Here is a 20,835-nt window from a genome sequence, read left to right as displayed (position 1 = left end):
TCAGCCGGCCACCTTGCGGAAGGAGGGCAAGCACCTCGCACAGGTAGGAGGGGAGAAAGCGACCTGAGCGAAAGGACGGTACCCCAGCCCCACACTCCTCTCTCCATCCTTCACCCTTAAGTCAGCCGATGCCTGACATTGACCAAGTACACTCATCCTTCCTGAAGGTCACAGAAGAAACAGGGACAGTAATTCGTGTATCACAAGTTGGCAGTGAAAACAAGAGGAGAACATGTAGACACAGTGCCAGGCACAGTGCCTGACACACAGTAGGGACCCAATAAATGAGAGCTTTCCCTCCCATCTCCTTACGTCCCAAAGGGTGCGTGCTAAGTAGGAAGGAGGCTGAGGAGGCCACTGGGAACCTGACTTTGCCAGTCGGGCCCGGCCACTGGAATTTTTTAAGAGATCCCCAGGTGATGCTAAGGTAGGACCGAGGCTGCAAACCACAGCCCTAAGAGGACCTGTGGATTACCCGCAGCGTTATCTGAATGCAGCCACAGTCGTACTATTTCTCCTTGCTACTTAATTGAGGGACTACTACATGGCCAGGGACCAAGTGAATAGCTTTATATACACCTAAAGCATTCATTAACTGGGGAGGCAGAAGCTCAGGATAGTTAGTAAGTTGCCGTAAGTGCCACGGCCTCCCAGCAGCAGCCCCCAGACTCGACCCCAGGCCCATCTGACTCTCTGCCATAACGTGCACCAGGAGCACGCCGGGGAAGAAACCGCACTGGTGTGAACACAAGAAGAAGCCGGACAGGTGGTGTGAACACAAGAGTCGGTCGGACAGGTGGTCCAACGCAGCACAGGCTGTGGGGGAAAGGAAGAGACACTGAGGGAGAAGGAGGGCCACTTAAACACCGGGTCATCTCAGGGAAAGGAGTTCCATCCTAGCGTCTGCCCGTGCGGGGGACACCCTGGGGGTGGGAGGAGGGACACAATGCCTGGGAAGAGAATATCCCCACCTCTGTCTCACTGGTAATCAACAGGCATCAAAAGAAATGCCCCCAGATCACACTCCCCATCACAGTAGTAACAGAACCATGGGGGTGCTGGTGATCCGGGGAGGAGCTCCAGTCCGGCCCTTTGGGTACAGAGCCCAAGGTGGTCAGAGGACGTTCGTGCACCCATCTGTCAGACAGCATTAATAATGCGGGGCACACAAGCCCAACAAGTCTCCCGGGAGAGGCAAGCATTCACCAAACACGCCTTCGATGACGGTGCAAGGTGATACAGAAGGAAGGTGCATGGGGCTACAAAGGCCAGTCACGGGTGCACCGTCCCCCGCTCGGGGTGGCCAAGGCAGGCCTCCTGGGACAAGGCAGTCCAGGCAGACTGCAGTCTCGGGGAGCACGGAACAGTGTGGGGGCAGAGGAAAGGCCCCAGGGGCAAACAGTGGAAATCCTGCAGCAAGATGAGGCTGGGCCCACCACACACTGCCAGAAGCATCGGCACTTCTGGTAAGAGCAGGGGGAAGCCTGGAATTTCTGGACACAGAACGAGACACAAGCAAATCTCCACCACCCAGTGTGGCTCTGCGGCTTTGCAGTGTGGGGCACGTACCGGGGAGCCTGGAATGGAGGGCTGGCAGCAAAGACAGAGGGAGCAGCTCCCAGAGCTATTTGGGAAACGACAGCCACAAGACGGGGGCTGCACCAGAGCAGGTGCAGGTAGAGGGGTGGGGACTGGCAGAGGAGAGATACACGTCAAGAATGAATGACCCTTAAATCTCTGGCTCACAGGACAGTTCGCTGAGATACAAGTGACAGGGGAGGGAGGCCACCCCCGAGCATGGTTTGGGGTACACTGGCCGAGGCTGCTGGTTCTCACCTGTCTCAGCCACATCTCTGAACCTGAGCCAAGCCCCCAGGTGGCATCTGGAAATGGGGTTTCTGCCGGAGTGTGCTATGTGGCTTTCGGGAGTCATTGTGGAGAGAAGCAGGAAGACAGAGCAGGAAGGAGTGGGGGGCAGGGATTAAAGGGCCAGAACCAGCACCACAAAGGGCCCCCATTGGCCTGCATCCCAGTGTCTACCTGACGCAGGATAACTTATTGACTGTTAGCGTGGGGTGTTTGCCACTGGTCTGTGAGCAGGCAGGAGGTGCTCAGATGATGGAGGCAAGTAAAGACCCTGTGAAGGGTCTGTCAAGGGCTTCCTGCAGCTTCTCAGGCTGGGAATCACCATGGCTCCCAGCAGCCCTGGAGTCCTTTCCATTCTGACTTTAAATGGACCAAGAGCACACAGCTTTGGAGTCAGACAGACCCAATGACCCTACTACTGACCTGCCAGAGTCCCAGCCTTCTCATCTGTAGCAAATGGGATGATCGCGTCAACCTCAGAGGAAGGCTGTCAGAATGATGACAATGACTGTATAATTAGCTACTGTTTGGTTGAGCAGTTACTCTGCTCCGGGTCTTGGATTCTACCTTCTGGTTCCTGTTCTATGTAAATGACTGAAGCTAATTCGATGAGGAAGCCAAGCCTGCAAGGTTTCATGTCACGAAGCCACGTCTCAAGGCCAACCAGGCTCTCAAAACGTGGAAGCTCTTGGTATTCTCAGCAGGTTCTGACCCACCCACACTGCTCCCTGGCAGAGCCATCAGGCTGAACCACCAGGCTCAGAGCCAAGCCGAGTCCCCAGCAGAGGGGCTTTTGCTTCCCCTGGAGTCAGCGAGGTGGCTGAGGCTCAGGCAGGCTGGGGTGGGGAAAAGTGAGGAGGGAAGAAATAGCCCGGACAGCCGAACATTGCCACTCTAGCTCAGACCCACCTTAGATGGGTGGGGTGCAAGCTTATCTCCACGGGCTCCAAGTGGGGAAAACGTTGGCCACCTGGAACCTCGAGCAATCATCACAGGAAGGCCACAAGAAAGTCTCCCGAAGCCCACAGGGCCTGGAGACCCCAGGAGTGCTCAGGACCCCCTCGGCTGAGGTGCAGAAGGATCCTAGGACTTGCACCACCATCAAATGCTGGGCCATGGCTACTCCTCCTTGGCTAGGAGCTTAGAGACACGTGGGGACACCGGATCTCCTGGAAACAGGTTTTGAAATTATTCTTCCCCAAAGCCTGGAGAGAAACTGGACTGTCACACTACAACCTTCATACTCTTCGGCTTTGCCTTCAAGCAAACCTGCCATCACTAACGATGTGATCTTGGGCTAATAATCACTTCATCTCTTCAACTGCCTTGGCGGGATAATACGGATAATAGCTACCATGCAGAGTTAAGGTTTCACTTGTGTCTGAAAAGTGTCTGGCATATAATAAGCACTTTATTAATGGTCACTATAATATGACCTGCTTCTTCAAATAGAAGGAGCTCTTGGAAAGCTCTCCATCTTCTGATTAATTTTAGGGTCCCCTGTCAACCTACGTCAGGGGTCTGAAATGATGGCCTTATTTATTTTGTAAATAAAGTTTTATTGGAACACAGCCAAGCCCATTCATTTGCATGTTGTCTATGGCTGTTTTCCTGCTACAACAGCAGGGTTTGAGCGATTGCAACAGAAACCATATGGCCAGCAAAGTCTAAAATATTTACTATCTGGCCTTTTTATTAAAAAAAAAAATGAAGAAGAAGAAGAAGTTTGCCAACTTCTGATTACAATAAAGTTTCCAAACATTAATGAGCACCATAATCACTCAGGGTGTTTTTCTAAGAATAGAGATTCCTAGGACCTAGCACCACAATACTGGATTCAGGAGATGTGGCCCAGGAAATCTGCATTTTCATCAGTCCCCACCACCATCAAGGATTCTGATGCACACTGGAAGGAGCCCTGGTCTGTGCAGTCAGTAATCCTAAGTGACACCAGAGCCCACGATGTCCCCTTGAAGGGGCAGATGGAGCCTCGGTGGGGAGTGAGTCAGCACTCTGCCTCCAGTAAAGGAGTGCAGCCTTCCCCCCAAGCAGCTTCCTGCTTCGTGTTGCTTTAAGGTTCGGTGCAGAATACTTGGAAGACAAAGAAAACAAAAATCACAGAAAATGAAATAAAAAAGCATCCATAATCCCACCATCCAAAAATAACTACTGTTTCCAGCAGTTATTCCTACTGATCTAACTATATGCTCCGGGTACTTTTCCTAGGTGTCTATGTGAAAATACTTCCCCTTTATTTTAGGGGAAAAACACAATGAGAAACCTGCTTGCAGTCTTTACTCATTTAGAAATGAACTGTTAACTTTTTCAGGTCAACAAATATTGCTTTAAAGTATCATTTTTTTAAAATATGTACCTGTAAAAAAAAAAAAAAAGGAACACAGTAAATATATTCACGCATCAAATGATCATACCATGCACCTTAAACTTACACAATGTTATACATCAACTATATCTTAATAAAGCTGGAAAAAAAGAAAAGAAAAAAAAAGGACACAGTAGATCTCTCTGAGCTGATATGGAAGGATCCCAAGGATAGACTGTTGGCAAAAATAACATGGTGCAAAGCAGTCGGTTAAGCGTCCGACTTCGGCTCAGATCATGATCTCGCGGTTTGTGGGTTCGAGCCCCGTATCGGGCTCTGTGCTGACGGCTCAGAGCCTGGAGCCTGCTTAGGATTCTGTGTCTCCCTCTGTCTCTCTGACCCTTGCCTGTTCATGCTGTGTGTCTCTCTCTCTCAAAAAATAAATAAACGTTAAAAAAAAAAAATACACGCTGACGTCTGTATAAAAGCAGTGGGGGAAACATCGATCCTGGCACAGTACTGACTATCTCTGGAAGGGTATGCCAGAACCCCTCACAATGGTGACTCCAGGAGCAGAAAATCAGGCAGAGACTGATACTTGTCACGATGCTATCTTCTGTGCTACTGGGCTTTCTTACTATTTGCGTGTATATCCTTTGAGAAATATTAAAAATCTACTTTTGAAAACTGTCTTTCTTAAATGTCTGCATTGAATTCCATCATAGGCGTGGACCCCAATGTGCTTAACTGGCCATTTGTCGCTAGACCCTTAAGCAATTCTCACTCCGTCCGGTTGACTGTGGCAGTCACAGTGGAACGAAGGTCCACACACGTAAATGCGGGTGGCCGTTTGTGGGGATTACCGTCGGTTAAATTCTCAGAAGTGGAATTACTCGGACGTGGGCCTCTCGTGATTTTAGCCTTTTAATGAAAACGCCAGGCCACCTTCCAGAATGGCTGCCCCCAATCCACACGCTCAGCAACAGCAGACGTGTGCGTCCACTTCCCCATTTTCTTAAATGATCCTAATTTCTGCTCGTGCTTCTCTTCGGAAGTCCGCACGCCCCACACGGAGCCAGATCGGGCAGGCATCTCGCCCCCACGAAGCAAGCCCGGGCGGGGGCTGGTGCTGCTGGAGCCACTTCCACCAGTAACGGCTAATAAAAGCACTCAACCCCTGCCTGCTCTTCCTAGAGGCTGAGCCAACAATGGGGTGCCCCTCGGCACCCCCTCCACTGGTCCAAGGCCAATCTGCCAAACTCCACTTATTTGGAAGGAGTCACTCTGAAAAGCGGTTCCTAGAACCATTCAGGCGCCCTCCTCGGGGCTTCGTGTCGGGCCCTGCTGGCAGACGGACAGACACTGGCATTCTTCTCCCCTGCCTGGAACAGGTCTGCATGGCTGCTACAGCACAGAGGCCCCTTTGAATTCAGGATGCCTGTCAGGTAGACAGGCTTGGCATTTCTGGGACTGGTGGGAAAAAAAAAAAAAAAAAACTGTTCCAGTCTTTGGCCAACGATATGCAATTGTTATTCCGCAGTGAACTGGAGGGCAGGCCAGGCATCCTGTGCAAATATGGACTCCTGGAGCAGCAGGACAGAGGAGAAGGCAAGTCCAGCCTCCAGCAGGCAGCCTGGGCGAGCACCAACTGAACCCATGGGGCCTCCTCCCCCGACGGCCCTACCCTGACCCAGTCCGGGGCCTGCCAGTCCAAGCTTCTCCCGTTTCGTGTAGCGCCCAGCACCGCACTCAAGATCAGCCGTGGGAGGAGGAGCAAACAGGACACACAAGCTTCTAGAAGAGGAGAGGAACCCTGGGCTGGGAACGCCAGCCTGCCAACTGACCACTGGCCTCTCGGGGGCCCTGCCCCAGGCCCTCGTCAAAGGGGACATCAGTGGCAACTGACCTCGCACCTGTCATGGAGATAAGTGGATGTGGCAGCAGGCCTCACAAGCACCTCTGCATGGAACGAGGTGGCAGTTTGGTTTGAACCAGGGAAGCCACTACAGAAACTGCCCTAGGAAACACGAGAAGCTGATTTACCCGAACAGGGGAACACTGAAATGCCCTAGGAGCACAGGCACACCTCAGGGGCGCCTGGGGGGCTCAGTCAGTTAAACGTTGGGCTCTTGACTTCAGCTCAGGTCACGATCTCACAGTCCGTTGAGTTCCAGCCCCGCGTCGGGCTCTGCGTTGATGGTGTGGAGCCCGCTTGGGATTCTCTCTCCCCCTCTCTCTCTGTTCCTCCCCCGCTTGTGTTCTCTCTGTCTCAAAAGAAACAAACTTAAGGGAAAAAAAAAAAGTGCAGGTACACCTCAGAGATACTGCGGGTTCAGTTCCAGACCACTGCAACAGTGTGCAAACAGCAATAAAGTGAGTCAAATTAATGTTCTGGTTCCCCAGTGTGTAGAAAAGTTATGTTTACACTACACTATAGTGGGCAATAATACAATGTCTAATAATGTATATGCCTAAATTAAAAAGTATTTTATGGATAAAACATGCTAACCTTCATCTGAGTTCTCAGGGAGTCATAATGACCAATCACAGGTTACCAAAACAAATATAATCACAAAAATGCCTGAAATACTGTGAGAATTACCAAAACGTGACAACAGAGACATAAAGTGGGCAAACCCCATTGGAAAAATGGCATTGGTAGGCTTGTTTGACGTGAAGGTTACCACAAACCTTCAATCTGCAAAAAAATATGCAGGATCTGTGTGGAGCACGATAAAATGAGGCGTGCCTGTGTTGGTTAGATTGTGTAGTCTTTCTGTCGCATTACTCCAGCCAAGAAAGTAAGCCACAGAGGTTGGCTAGCATTGGTAAAGGCCCACAGGATTAAATGGAAAACAGAGATCGGACCTAAGTCCCAGGTCATAGACCTGAGGTTTTCCCCAGTGGCTTTTAGTCCCTTGTATGGGCCTAAGTCCCTAGAAGTACAGGCCACAGAGCTGTCTCTGGAAGCATCTCAAAAATGCGGACTCTCAACACTTCTCTAGGCCCGATTAATCAGAATCTGCATTTTCAGGGCACCTGGATGGCTCAGTAGGTTAAACATCTGACTCTTGATCTTGGCTCTGGTCATGATCGTATGGTCCGTGAGTTCAAGCCCCACATTGGGCTCTGTGCTGACAGTGTGGAACATGCTTGGGATTCTCTCTCTCCCTCTTTCTCTGCCCCTCCCCTGCTGCCTCACTCATTCTCTCTCTCTCTCTCTCTCTCTCTCTCTCTCTCTCTCTCAAAATAAATAAACATTAAAAAAAAAAAAAGAATCTTCATTTTCACAGGATCCCCAGCATCTCCCCACCAAGGTTCATTCGCACAGGAGAGTCTGAGAAAGGCTGGCGGTATTCTCACCCGTTATTTCTCGACAAGTGTAAGAGAATGGTTCCTAAACTCAGTGAGCATCAGAATGCCTGGAGAGACTGCTTGTCCCCTGCTTCACTCCCGGCTCTGACCCAGTGGGTGTGGGGCGAATCCCAGGCATCTGCACGTCTAACAAGCTCCCAAGTGATCAGATCAGCCGGTCCGCAGACAGCACACAGAGCCGGCAGCAAGTGAAACAGACGACTGCATCTTGGACCCGGACACCACTGGTTCTCCACCTTGGCCGCACAAGTGAAATCCAAAAAGCGTGCCTGTGCCTGGTGTTCACCTCTGGGTTCTGATTTAATGGGTCTGAGGTGCAGCCTGGGCTGAGGGATGTATGTAATTTCACTCGGTGATTGGAATGTCCAGCTAAGATTGAGAACCACAGATTGAAGTGACCTCATTTAACACCTGGTCTTCCTACCTCCCGGTCACATGATGTTGGGTAAGCCAGCCATTCTGAGCAGATTTCTCATCCTCAGAACGGGAGGAATAGCTACCTATGAAGACGATTTGTAAGATAGAGTAGGCATTTGGTACACAGGAAGTACTCAACATATGTTCATCGCCTCCCATTCTCTCTCCCTGCTATGTGAAAAGGGTGTGCCTGGGTGGCTCAGTGGGTTAAGCGTCTGACTCTGGATTTTGGCTCGGGTCACGATTTCACAGTTCGTGGGTTCGACCCCCGTGTTGGGCTCGGTGCAGACAGTGCCGAGCCTGCTTGGGATTCTCTCCCTCCTTCTGTCCCTCTTCCCCTCTCAATCTCTCTCTTAAAATAAATAAATAAACTTTAAAAAAAAAAAAAAAGAAAAATCAGCTAATATTCTTCTCTTTTACCCCAAATCCCAGCTGCTCTGGAAAAAGGAAGCACAGAAATATGTTTTCTTCAACACCATTCAAGGAAAGATAAAGTCGCTAGGGCCTGCATTCGGGGAGCAGAGCTGGCTTCACGGGCCTGCACCCCGACTCCATGCTCAGGAAAGCCCCGCGCTTGGGGCAGAAAGCTCTACTGTAGCCGCCTTGAAATTCTAATGCTTTTTGAACATCTTGCACTGGGTCCCACCAATTAGGGAGCCAATCCTGTCAAGGGGGAAGCCAGTGAGGCTGGTACGGGGGTGCCAGCAAATCCCTTCTGGCTTACGAAAGCAGACTTAATACAAGACAAAAGAATACAGGGGCTTGTACCAGGGTGATTTGGGGAATCTCTCTCTAAACGTACTAGGGAATCGAGGAAGGGAGAAGAGTGTACTGTTAACCCTCTGTGGGAAAGAACCAGGAAGAGACCAGGAAGACCAGAGGTTCCTCTTCCTCTCCTCTCGAAGCTTGGGGCCGGAGCGGGCAGCGGACTCACCTGGTCCCTGAGCCACAGCTGGACAGAGGACACCATTCCCTCTGCAGCACACCGCTCTGTCACCCCATGCGGCTCACCCCCATGATGGATGCGCGGCGCGAAGGGCAGGGGAGGGAGAAGGAACGGTGGCCGGGGATCTGCAGCAGTTGGCTGGTTTGTTATTGTTTTCCACGTGTGGTTTTCTCCCCTTGTCCAAAAGCGTGTTTCCCGATCAACAGTTGTTTTGATCTCTTTGCTCAATTGCCTGTGGTCTGGAGGGCGGACCTCTGGACACCCCAAAGCCTTCTGCAGTTCACGGGGGAACAGACTGCATAAACATAGGGCTCAGGCAGCGCTGCCACGTGGAAGTTTCTCATTAGCTACAGTCCACGGTCACTCTTCCTCTGGGCAAGTGAAAGCCTCTAGGACGCACAGGAGACGCAGACACGGAAAGAATGCTCCACGAGAAGGTGGAGGCTTCTGCTGCAACTAGATTTTGAGGGGGGGCAAAACCATGTTGGACAAAGTAGACTGGGAGAAAGTCCAGGTTGGCAACCGCCACCCATTTTGGTTTCCGTCCTGGTCCCGTGATACAGGAGGACATCTGGGTCGGTGAGAAAGTATGTCACGGGAACTCTAGATGAATAATAAAATACTGAAAATTGGTGAAGTTTTCAAGAGTAAAAATTAGTATAGATTTGACTTTATTCCCAGTTTTTAAAAAAGCCCTTTGGCTAACTCATATCCTGATATATTTTTCTTAGGTGTGAAACTTCTGTGAGGGCCAGTGTTTGAACTACAGGAATGTGTAAGGCATGTGACTGTCAACTGTCACATGCGTCCTAGGGGACAAAAGGCGGAGAACTTCTACACCGAGGTGTCGAAGGATGTTAACCCTGCGGGAACCAGTTTGAACAACATGGATTAAAAAGAAGTGTATCTTACTGCCAGAAATCAAGGGAGTCAGAGAGGCAATCTCTCTAGCTATGGAGCCAAACATACTGGCCACGCTTGGCCCTACTGAACGGGACGCAGGACCCTGCCAAGAACAGCCAGCTAGCAGGTAACGACAGAGGAAAAACATTTCGCAGCAGACTCTATCTCCAGGGATTTCCTTTTTCAAATACAAGATTCGGCACCAGAGAGCAGCCGGTTCCCTGCTCTGACAGAGCCCTGACAGAGGCACGGAGCAGTCCCCAGTCCAAAGATGACCCATGGTGACGGTGCAGGGTCTTCTAGAACCGTTCGCCTCACACCCGCAAAACCCTCACGAACACGGGGCAGCAGAGGTGTGCTAAAAAAAACACACACTGCCTCCCAGCCTTCTTCTCGAAGCTCTGGGCACCACGTCCTAGAATTCAGTCACCAAGTGTGGTGAGACTTCATCTGCAGCCAGGCACTCGCAATGAAGTCCAAGCAGAGGAAGAGAAGCAGAAGGCTCCTGGATTCAATTACTTTACGTCCTGCCTGCAGATTGGCCACATACCTAACCTATTTAACAAGAACTTGAGCAGATGTTGGGAGTGTTCTTGGGGGTAGAAGGGTCTGTCGAGGAGCCCAAAAGGAGAGAAAGGGCAAGAAACGTTTGTTAGCAGAGTACAAGGAACTAGGATAACAATATAGGAAATGAATCCAAAAACTACTCTCGAAATTATGTTCAAAGAACCGCTGTCCACCAGGAATCCCGAGCCAGGAATCCCTAGTACAGGACCACTGCAATGGTCCAAGGTTCCTTCCTCCCTGGGATACCTCAACTCAGAAGAGGAAATGGAAAAAGAAGTCAAGAAAGAAAAATAAGCAAGAAGGAAGGATGAATGTATTCGAGGAAGTCAGGAAACCCAAGTCCTTTACCCGGTTTCGCTTTTGCCTTGCACTGCTCTTGGCTTCTGATTCAGTTACAGAGAGGTCAGATGGTGTATGTCTCAGGGCAGAAGAAGCTATCCTTTCAGTGGCACCAACAGCATGCTCACCTATGGTCCACATGGCCTTCCGGTAGTCCCAGAATTCTGCTATCTCCACACCACTCTCCTGACATCAATTCCCTGGCGGTGTGCTCACGGCTGGGGACACACGGACCCTCTAGCCCAGCTGAGGAAGAAATGATGCCAGTTGGAGCATCGAATCTGAGGAGACCAAGAGCCCTCCCAGCCCCACCTCCACCTAGCCGGAAGAAGTCCTTCTTGGTGCAATGCTCCAAGGCTAGAAAACAGCTCAGAAATGATGCCTTTCCAGGTCCAACCATCCCCCTTCACCAACAGGTTAACCAGAGCGATAATAAGACCATTCAACACAAGCCCCAACCCCCCGATATGTTTTGGCAGGAGCCAGCCCCTCCAAATCAAGACTCTGGCAGGATTCTACAATCCACTCAGAAGACAGTTACCATCTGTTTATGGAAAGAATGTTAATAACCCCCAATCATCATCAAATAGGCAACCACTTTACTTTAAGTACCTATTAACGGACGCTAATTCACAATGGAACGGTCCTGGAGTGCCCATCCACAGGCACCAGCACTCATCCAACCATTAGGATAAACGGAAAGCGTAGGCTGATGAGGCACTTGAGGTATTACCGGAAGCCCCAGCAACAGCGCTAGCCTACCTTCCTCCCCAGCCTTCCGGTTTCCGCTGCCCTGTTGTGAGGTCTCCAACACGTCCAGAAAGAAACGCAGGAAGTCCCCTGAGCCAGGGAAGCAGGACTCTCCCATCAGCCCCCAACTTTCCCCCAGGCCAGGTGTGCCCCAGTTTGAGAAAAGTAGATTAACAAGAGGCATTGCTGAAAGCCCCACTCAAGTGAGACAGCATTCAAAGACAAAGCGTTGGAAGAACTGGGTTGATCTCCGAGTTCATCTCCCGGACCCTCCCAGGCTCTCTGCACACACCATGTATGTGGGATGTAGGGCCAGCGCTGTCCTAAGATAGCTGTGCACTCAGCAGATTACTGCAACTTCTCTGATCTGTCTCCTGACCTGCACAATGGGGGCATTCACCTAGTAAGTCTAAGGTTTGTTTCAGCTCTAAGAAACCAGTATTCTGTCTCTTCGATGGGAGTTGAGAGGAAGTCAAACAGTATGAACTACACCACTACAGCGTCCCTGGTCTAGAAGTGTGTAAGGACTTGGAAGGTAGTCATGAGGGAAGAGGCCAAATACTGGCTACAAAAACCCACACACTTGCTTCTTTCTCTCTCTGTTAAATAACTAGGATACCTTATATGAAAACTACAGGACCTATTTTACTATTTCAAGACACACGCGCATCATTTATTTGATCATTTTTCTAACAACATATGAAATGAAGGTGGCAGGTGCACTGAGGATGTTCATGATGGGGCGGCCAAGACCAAGGAGTTAGGTCATTCCCTGGCCATGGAAAGTGGTTGGGGCTGTGAGACGGGAGTCCTAAACCCAACTCGGCCTAACCACACCCTGAATCCAGAGCACAACACTTCCTTTTCTGAGCCACGGCTCCTTCATCCATAAATGCAGACACCATTAAGCACCACAGATCACAGCCATGGTCTTCTGATGTCCAGTTTAAAAATATTTTGGGAAAGGGAGGCTGGTGTAAACTCTCAACCATGCCATTTCCAGGCCCAGGACGCACTGGCACAATACAATTAGTTCTTAAAATACTGAAATGTTTGTATATGTTTACCTCCCAGTACATGGCCCTTGCCCTGCCTCTCCCAACCATCCCAGGATCCAGCAATCCAAGAGTTAAACCCTGGCACAGCAGGGAGCCTCCAGGTCCCTGCCCCTGCTGGGGGTGGGGGAGGGCACCGCCTTCTGTTCTGAAGGCCAGTTCCCAAAGCAAACTACACCAAACACTGAAACAATCACCCCCCACTGCTCTAAAGTCACACTGGGCTTCAGCAACAGCCCAAGGAAACCCCCACTGCTCTAGCTCAGAATCATTTCAAAACCTTCGTGATTCCAAGAGATGCACTCCCACGCGAATGTGACCTTTCCTCAAGCCAGTGCTGATGAACAAGATGGCAGGTGATCAAAGTAAAGAGGTGTCTGGGGTGCCTGGGTGGCTCAGCCAGTTAACTGTCTGACTCTGGATTCGGGTTCAGGTCATGATCTCACGGCTCATGAGCTCGAGCTCAGTGTTGTGCTCTGTGTTGACGGCACAGGAGCCTGCTTGGGATTCTCTCTCTCCTCCCCAAATGCGTGCACACTATCAAAATAAACAAACTTTAAACACACACACACACACACACACACACACACAATGTGTTTTATAAATGTACACACATATATGCACACATAAATCCACACATGTATGTATGTGCATACTTTCTCGTATACAGTATATATTGGTTTATATCACATACTGTACGTGATCACTCGTGGGTGTGTTATAGTCTTTCATCATGCTGGTTAAAACTATTTTGGCACAAGTTCTCTTGTCCAAATTTATTAATAAGATCGATGTAAGAAATATATACACTTTCATTTTCTAGATGTCTATGGGTGCAATTCGTGACCCGTAAAAGAACAAACAAAATACATCTGTATATGTGTATATACACACAGAAGTGTAAAAATGAACTGGTTGCCACCCTGGCCATTCGCATCACCATGGGGTGGAGGCAGCCTGCAGGGTGTGAGCTGGTGGGGGAGAGGGTCAAAGGGGGGAAGGCAGGTGCTCAGAGACAGCAGAGAAAGAGGGTAGAGACACAAGGAGAGGGAGAAACACAGTGGACTGATGGACACACACGAAGCCCAGGTTGGTGGCTGTCCATGGGGACACTCCTTCGGCCTTGGGCATGGGACCAGAGGAGAGAGCTAAAGCAAATTTCGTCGGTCAGCAATGTCTCCTCCCTTTATTCTAAGAATAAAACATTCCATGCGAATATAAAAACAAAACAGTAAAAGTTACTTATTCTGAGTGGTCAGAATACGAGTATTTGTTATACCAACCTTCGCATTTCTGTATTTTTTCTTATTTCTCAAAAGGAAGAAAGGTTCACATTAACAGTCCCTCCCCGTCCACACAATGTGTTCCAGGCCCTCAGGTGTGGACACTGGGTATTATTTCTGAGTTTCCCCCATTATCCCCACTCTATCTCCCACTGCCCTGACACCTCCAATTGCCAAAGTCGCCCTTATTAGCCCATTACTGAGTTACACACACGCTGTGCTTTCTTTTATGATTAACTATACAGTCATCTATTTCATCTATTTCAAGTTCAACAAGCATTTGTCAGACATTGTGCGAAGTTTCAGGCATCCCGGGCCGAGTGATCTGTGGTTTCTGGTCCAGCAGGACAGTCAGATGATGTGTGTGCCAAGGAATGACAAGGCACTGGGATTAGTACAGAATAAAAGCATCCTTACTAAATACTGCGTGTAACAAAGGAGGGCATGACTGAGTCAAGAGCACAGCCCTTCCTAGAAGGACAATAAAAGGAGCCAGGAAAGGCTTATACAAAAAGAAAAGAAGGGGGGAAATTACATCCCCAGAGCCCCTTTTATATGCCAATTACACGTAAATCTCAACACTCAGCAATCCAGTAAGGCAAGAGATGCTGCAAGGGGTTAAGTAACTGCTAAAAACAAAGAGCAATTAAATGGCATCTGCAGAGTCTAACTGAGATTTGAACATTCAAAGCTGAGCATGGGGTGGATATCAAGAGGTGGAGTGGGGAGCTCCTGGTACCCACACCTTCACTCTCTTTCCCGGACTGGGATGCCTACTAGCAACAAAAGATCAGGGTGTATGCAGCCTGGGGCATCTACTCACTCATCCTAAAATGGGGCCCAAACCCAAGTAATCAGGAGTAATGAGAGCAGAGACATACAGGCTTAATCCTCAACAAGGTTAGCCTGGAACCCACCCCCACATCTGGCCTCCAAGTACAGCCTACCTTCCTCAAGCTGCCTGGCTCTCAAGTAGGGGACACGCCCCTCCCACCTATGGGGACGTGTTCTCCTAGGCCATCCAGGGCCAAGGAGGCAGCTCAGCCCCGGAGAGGGGAGCAGGGGCTGAGAGAGAGGCTCCGAGGACAGCTGAGGGGAAGGCACCGCCCTGGATGCTGCCTAATCCATCCGACATGGGGACACACTGTTCCAGAAACCGGATGACAATTAATAGGAAAAATCTGCTCTCTCAGTGCTGCCAAGCATGTCACAGGGTCTCAGCTGGTGGCGTGCCTCCTCGGCGAGGAGCAGAAATGCCCCATTCTTCCCTTTGGTCAAGGCCCTGATGTCTTCTCAGGTGGAAGGAGAAACAGCTAGGAAGAAGGTTCCTCCCACGATCGGAAACCTTTGCACAAGCAACAGTCTATGCAGGGGCCCCAAAGCCAGGGGCCCGAGGGTTACACCAAGATCGAAGGCTCGGGGCTCACTCAGTGCTTTTCATCCTCTGTGAAGCCCTGTCTGGCACAGGGGAGCACGCGCAGATGAAGCATCTCCAATCAAGGTGCCTCCCAGTGGTCTGATCTTGCTGAAGTCATGGGGCTTTGGGTCAAACTTCCATCCCCTCTTTATAACTGGCCTGCACACGTTATTTCTCCGGCTCAAAATATGTCGTATGATTCAAGAAAACCTGGCTTGCCTCGCTGTGACCTGTTCGGCTTAATCAAGAACGGAAAGAGAGTACAGAGGCAGGGAGCTTCTAAGAAGCCCGTAGTCTGCCCTCCTCTTTTCCATCTTTCTATTTTTCTATAGGTATCTTTTGCTGAGTATCAGCATTCTCAACTTTTGGGGGAGTCACAGGATATTTTGAGAGTGTAACAGAAGAGGGGGACTAGTTCCGTTCCAGACCCCCTGCGACCCCACCGCCACGTACAATCAAACATGTGCATGAGTTCAGGGGACCACAGTCCCTGGAGATCTCATTCTTGTGCCCTCCTTCAGTCCCAGAGTCCCGAGGTCAGGACCCTCACCACAGATACCAGTTCACGTGTAGAAGCTGCAGAAATTCATCTCTGTGGATGCCATACTCTCACCAGAAAGCCCCAACCTGGATCCTAGCTAGCAACCTGCCAGCTTGTTGGACCTTTTCATCATCCTTCCCTACCTACCTCTCGTCTGACACCAGCCATAAAAGGAAACCCCAGAGGGGAAGAGGTCCTGAAATTCAAGTTTCTGCTTGAGAACTGGTACCCAGCCTCCCTGGAGCCATCTGGTCTGATCCATCCCTGGGACTGGGCAGATGGATGCTAATTCACCATGTTAACCCCTTTTGTGCCACTCCCCCACCCTGAGCCTTGGTGGAAAAGCCTCAGCGCACAGCCCACCCTGGCCATAACGGGCTGAGTCCTCGGCGTTGTGGAAGCTGGCCAGCAGATTCAGCAACCATGTTGATCTTGGCATCCGTTCCGGGACCCTGTGTAGAGCTACGTGCGGAAATGCCATTGCACGGGCAACCTCCCAAAGCCAGGGTCCACCGCCCCACATCTAGCCGTGCTGGTACCTTCTCATCCCAAATCCAAGGCAAGTGTGGCAAGAGAGAAACCAAGTGACTCCAACAAGGAGTCCTTTTTCTTACCAACGGCCTTCACAAACTACCCTCACGCAGCAGCCCAGCTACGCGATGCTTCCGGCAATCACGGCAAAACCAGGCAACCCACAGTCTGGCCCCCGCAGACACCAACACAGCTTCCAATCCATCACTACCAATAATAAGGTGTAGACAGGCGTCTCCACCAGGACCACTTAAGCACACTACCAGACAGGCCCTCCTGGAGAGCGAAGGGAGAATTAAAACAGCATCTTTTGATCAAAAGGAACCACGGTTCCCCCACGAGACCTTTGCAAATGAAAATCCCACCTTACCCTTCATTCCAAATTTGGACCGTCGACCGTACTTGTTGATCATGATGAAGAGAACCACCAACAGGACGCAGGCAAAAGCAGCAAGTCCAACAGCTATGGATACCTGGAGGGGCCAAAAGCAGACGGTTGAGAACAGTCACGGGAAACCCACATACGCCCAAATGAAAGCGGTCCCACCGCAGGCACAGCTGCAGCCCATTCAGGACTTTGTAAAGACTTGAGTGAAGTCTTTAGAAGCAGTAATTCATGAGACGTTCAGCACATTAAAAGAAAATTAATTCCCCAACTGGATGAGAGAACATTCCATGATTCAGCCTCTCATCTGGGAGCCATCATCCACAGTGCAAGGGCAGTTTCAGAGGGGTCTGTCCGTTGTTTGTTGTCGTTTTTTTTTTTTTTTTTTTAAGTTTATTTATTTCGAAAGAGAGAGAGGGAGAGAAAGGAGCACAAGCAGGGAAGGGGCAGAGAGAGAGGTAAAGAGAGAATCCCAAGCAGGCTCCATAATGCCCGGCCAGAATCCAGGGTGGGGCTTGAACTCATAAACCGTGAGATCATAACCTGAGCTGAAGTCCAGAGTCAGACACTTAACCGACTGAGCCACTCAGGTGCCCCTGTTTGTTATTTTAATGAACAACAACAAAAAAAGCAAAAAACAAACAAACAAAAAACTCTGTACCTTCACAATGACATTCTTTACAGAATATTCTTATCCAGAACGTTCTAGGAGATCTGGACTCTAAAAAAGCCCCCTTTGCTCCCCTCTCCAGAGAAATCTCTGGCTCTGAGAGTCAGGCAGGGGAGGTGGGGGGCTTGAAAAACCCACCCAAGGATACGCTCTGAGCAACTTCGACTTTCGTAGGAGACTTGAGTGGCTAGCGTCCCCTTCAAATCAGGCCCATCCAGGCTCCTAACAGAGCGGGGATTTTCAAACCATTCTCTTCGGAGCCCTAGGGCCTACAGCGGCTCCTCAAAGACTTCCTCAAACAATGACTTATTCTCATCAAACAAGGCAGGTTTCAAACACCTGAAAGGAGGTCATTCATCACAGTTTTGTTCTTTTCTCTGCTGTATACACAGGCTCCAAGCAAGGTAAAATGTCAGCTACTAAAACGAAGTCTGAAAACAACTTCCTTAGTGAACACCTTCCCCTTGATCAAAAAGTGACTCACCCCAAAAGTGTCTTCCTCCGGTTTGTGGGTCACAGTGATGGGCGTGGGGCTCACATCGTAGACTGAAAACCAAACAGAAGAGGAGGAGGAGGTTGGCTCTCACTGGTCTCAGCCACAGTCCCCGCCCGAATCTCAAGGACCCCTCAGGAGTTCCTGCTGGAGAACATCCCCTTCAAGCCAGACTCTGACTGTCGGACCTCCTCAGGCTTTGCAGGAGTCCCCAGGGACCAGGCCCCTTCGGGCTGCCTAGCTGGTGCTGACAGCTCAAGGGCAAACTCTGCAAGGAATAAAGTACCCTCACTGCCATCCCCCTGCCCCCATTCCAGAACAAGCAATGTCACCTGGGCCACGTGGGCCATGAACTATTAGGTACAAAGGGGTAGAAAAAATGGTTTGGGATCCCGGCCAGGGTCTGCACTGGGCACATTTGGTGGTGATGGCAGCTGGTGCTGATGCTCGGCTACCCTCTGTTGTGGGCTCTCCTGCTCCTGTCCTGGGCTCCCCAGGGCCCCTCCTCGATCTCTCTCTCTTTACTCCTCAGCAAGACCCAGGAGGCCCGCGGCTCCAAGAACAGCCCGGTGTCCGCTCCCCTACCGCAGAGGTCAGGACAATGGCAGCTCAGGGTAAGACACAAGAAGGTCCATCTGACCAGGAGGCACCACCTTTTCCCAGCAAAGCCTGGACGGGAAGCCAAGTGTCCATTTGTCCTCTGTCTCAAATCACCTCCTGGCCACGAAACGGCCCCAATTCAGAAATCTCTGGAGGGACATTCTGTGAGATGACAAGTCCTCTCAGATCAAGGACAAATAAAGGAATCACAGACGATCTTCACGTCTGTGCCAAACAGTAAGGGGTGCGCTCGGTAGGATTGTCCACTATCTCAGCCCACACACAGGGCAGAAATGAGTGCCTGCTGCTCTCCCACAGGGGACAGAAGGAAAAGTAATAAATACAGGTTTCCCCACAGTCCATGAGCAAAACACCACATTGTCTAGTCCTAGCCCCAAACTGCTTATAAACTGAGCCTCGATAATTCCACTTGAGGACACACAAGCCTAACAGGAGAGCTGGTAAATCACTCACAAGGTGAGTCCCAGCCAGAGTCTGGGGTCCTCAGAGCAGGTGAGGAACACAGGTGTAGAGGCTCCCCGTTCTCTCCACAAGAACAGGGTTGACCAACAGGGTTCTTACCCGGGAATATGAAACCCCACATCCCTCCTTCCCATCCAGGCAGGGAGACCCACAACAGGCTCAGACCTCCGAGAACTCCCTGGGGGAAACTGAGGCCAAGAGCCCAAGAGGTGTGCACCTGGAGCTTCCTAAGAGGTATTTCTACTCTCCGGCTGACCTTCACAATTCACTCAGATGCTCTCAGCTGCCAGGGGTCTGGGGGCGGCCGTGGAATAGGAAAGAGGGCTAGGTGGATTCAATAATTACTGAAAGTATCAGAATGAATCAGTTCCAAAGCAGAAAGTAAAGCAGACTTACTAGAGACAAAGTTATCCGTGCTCTCTGCAAAAAAGACAAAGAGATAATTAACAAGTGTAATAAAAACCAGAACAGATGCACTCTAGCTTCCTAATAGCTGCGACCTCCCCCATTCGCCATGATTCCCCCGTCACCCGGCAACTGAAAACTAAACTCCTTGGCATATCCACCCCTCCTCCACACTACACAACCCCTTCAGGAGGTGGTCTTCCAAGTGGGAAGGAAGGAGAGAGAAAGCTGCTAGCTTCGAGGGAGGTGGCCCGGACCACCTGGGGCCTATGAGATGGAAAATTAAAACGAGACACGTCTCACCCACGGTGCTCCGTCCTTCGGGTACCCAGAGTGCTGGGGGTGTTGGTGGTACCTCAGAGCCAAGAAGAAATGCTGCACGGGTGGGCTTCCCCGGACCTTCCCTGAAAATGCCAGCAGCTATGACCCCAAGACTGAATTCCTCAAACTGACACGTGGAGTTTATTCTGGCAGGTCCCGGAGACGTTCCTGGGAATCCCTCTATGACTCTGCCCGACCCCCGGACGAAAATGTGCTACTGGATCTTTGCCTCTAGAAATGGCTCACCTAACAGTGAAAGCTCGTCATTATGAGACATCAATTATGAGCCAGGGGCTGAGCTACATGCTCTATGTCACACATCGCTCGATCCTTACAAGCATCCCAGCAGGTGGAGAGCACTATCCCCGTTTAACAGAAACAGAAACAAGCTTACAGAGGTTAAGGAAGGAACCGCATCTCACTCATCCAAGAGGGCACAGAAGGAGCTGAATTCAAATCCAAGTCTGAGCTCATAACCACTCTATCAGAGATTCTCAAATTCTAGCAGGGAATAGGACCATCTAGGGCATGAGCACTATCTTTCTCCAATCAAAGGAATGAGGGCTTCCTGGAGAAATGCATCATTTCAGGCCTGGGTCAGAGGAAGCATAAGATGTACCTGGAATATCTCATAGTACTGGAAAGTAAGAAAGTGCTCCAAATTAATGGGGGCACGGGCAAAGAACACAGGAGCCAAGGTGAAGGAGCTTCCAATGACCAAATTTGGGACAGTTAAGCAATAATATAAATAAAGACAGTCATGGATTGTTATAGGCTGAATTATCTCCACCCAAAATCCATATGGTTGAGATCCTAATCTCCAGTTCTTCAGAACATGACTGCACGGAGAGACAGGGTCTTTAAAGAGGTAATTAAGTTAAAATAAAGTCATTAGGGTGGAAGCTAATCCAGTACGGCTGGTGTCCTTCTAAGAGAGGATATGAGGACACAGACACACATGGAAGGAAGACCACATAGAGATACAGAAAGAAAACACCCATCTGCGGGCGCCTGGGGGGCTCAGGCGGGTAAGTGTCCAACTTCGGCTCAGGTCATTATCTTGTGGTTCATGGGTTCAAGCCCTGCATCAGGCTCTGTGCTGACAGCTCAGAGCCTGGGCCTGCTTCGGATCCTGTGTGTCCCTCTCTCTGTGTGTCCCTCCCCA

General features: G+C 50.3%; 1 protein-coding gene across 6 annotated transcripts in view; it reads right to left on the bottom strand.

The window, feature by feature from the left end:
* NTRK3 (neurotrophic receptor tyrosine kinase 3) overlaps positions 1-20,835 on the bottom strand; it is a 386,931-nt gene that overhangs the window by 234,285 nt on the left and 131,811 nt on the right. For all 6 annotated transcript variants that reach the window (XM_058736651.1, XM_058736645.1, XM_058736646.1 and 3 more), the window contains exons 9-11: positions 19,341-19,364; positions 17,853-17,914; positions 16,684-16,786 (exon numbers count right to left, since the gene is read on the bottom strand). In XM_058736651.1, coding sequence (XP_058592634.1) covers positions 16,684-16,786; positions 17,853-17,914; positions 19,341-19,364 — 189 coding nt within the window. The remainder of the gene's footprint in view (positions 1-16,683; positions 16,787-17,852; positions 17,915-19,340; positions 19,365-20,835) is intronic.

This window comes from Neofelis nebulosa, chromosome 7 (assembly GCF_028018385.1).
Source record: "Neofelis nebulosa isolate mNeoNeb1 chromosome 7, mNeoNeb1.pri, whole genome shotgun sequence".
Classification (NCBI taxonomy): Eukaryota; Metazoa; Chordata; class Mammalia; order Carnivora; family Felidae; genus Neofelis; species Neofelis nebulosa.
This window is presented reverse-complemented; position numbering and strand designations above follow the sequence as displayed.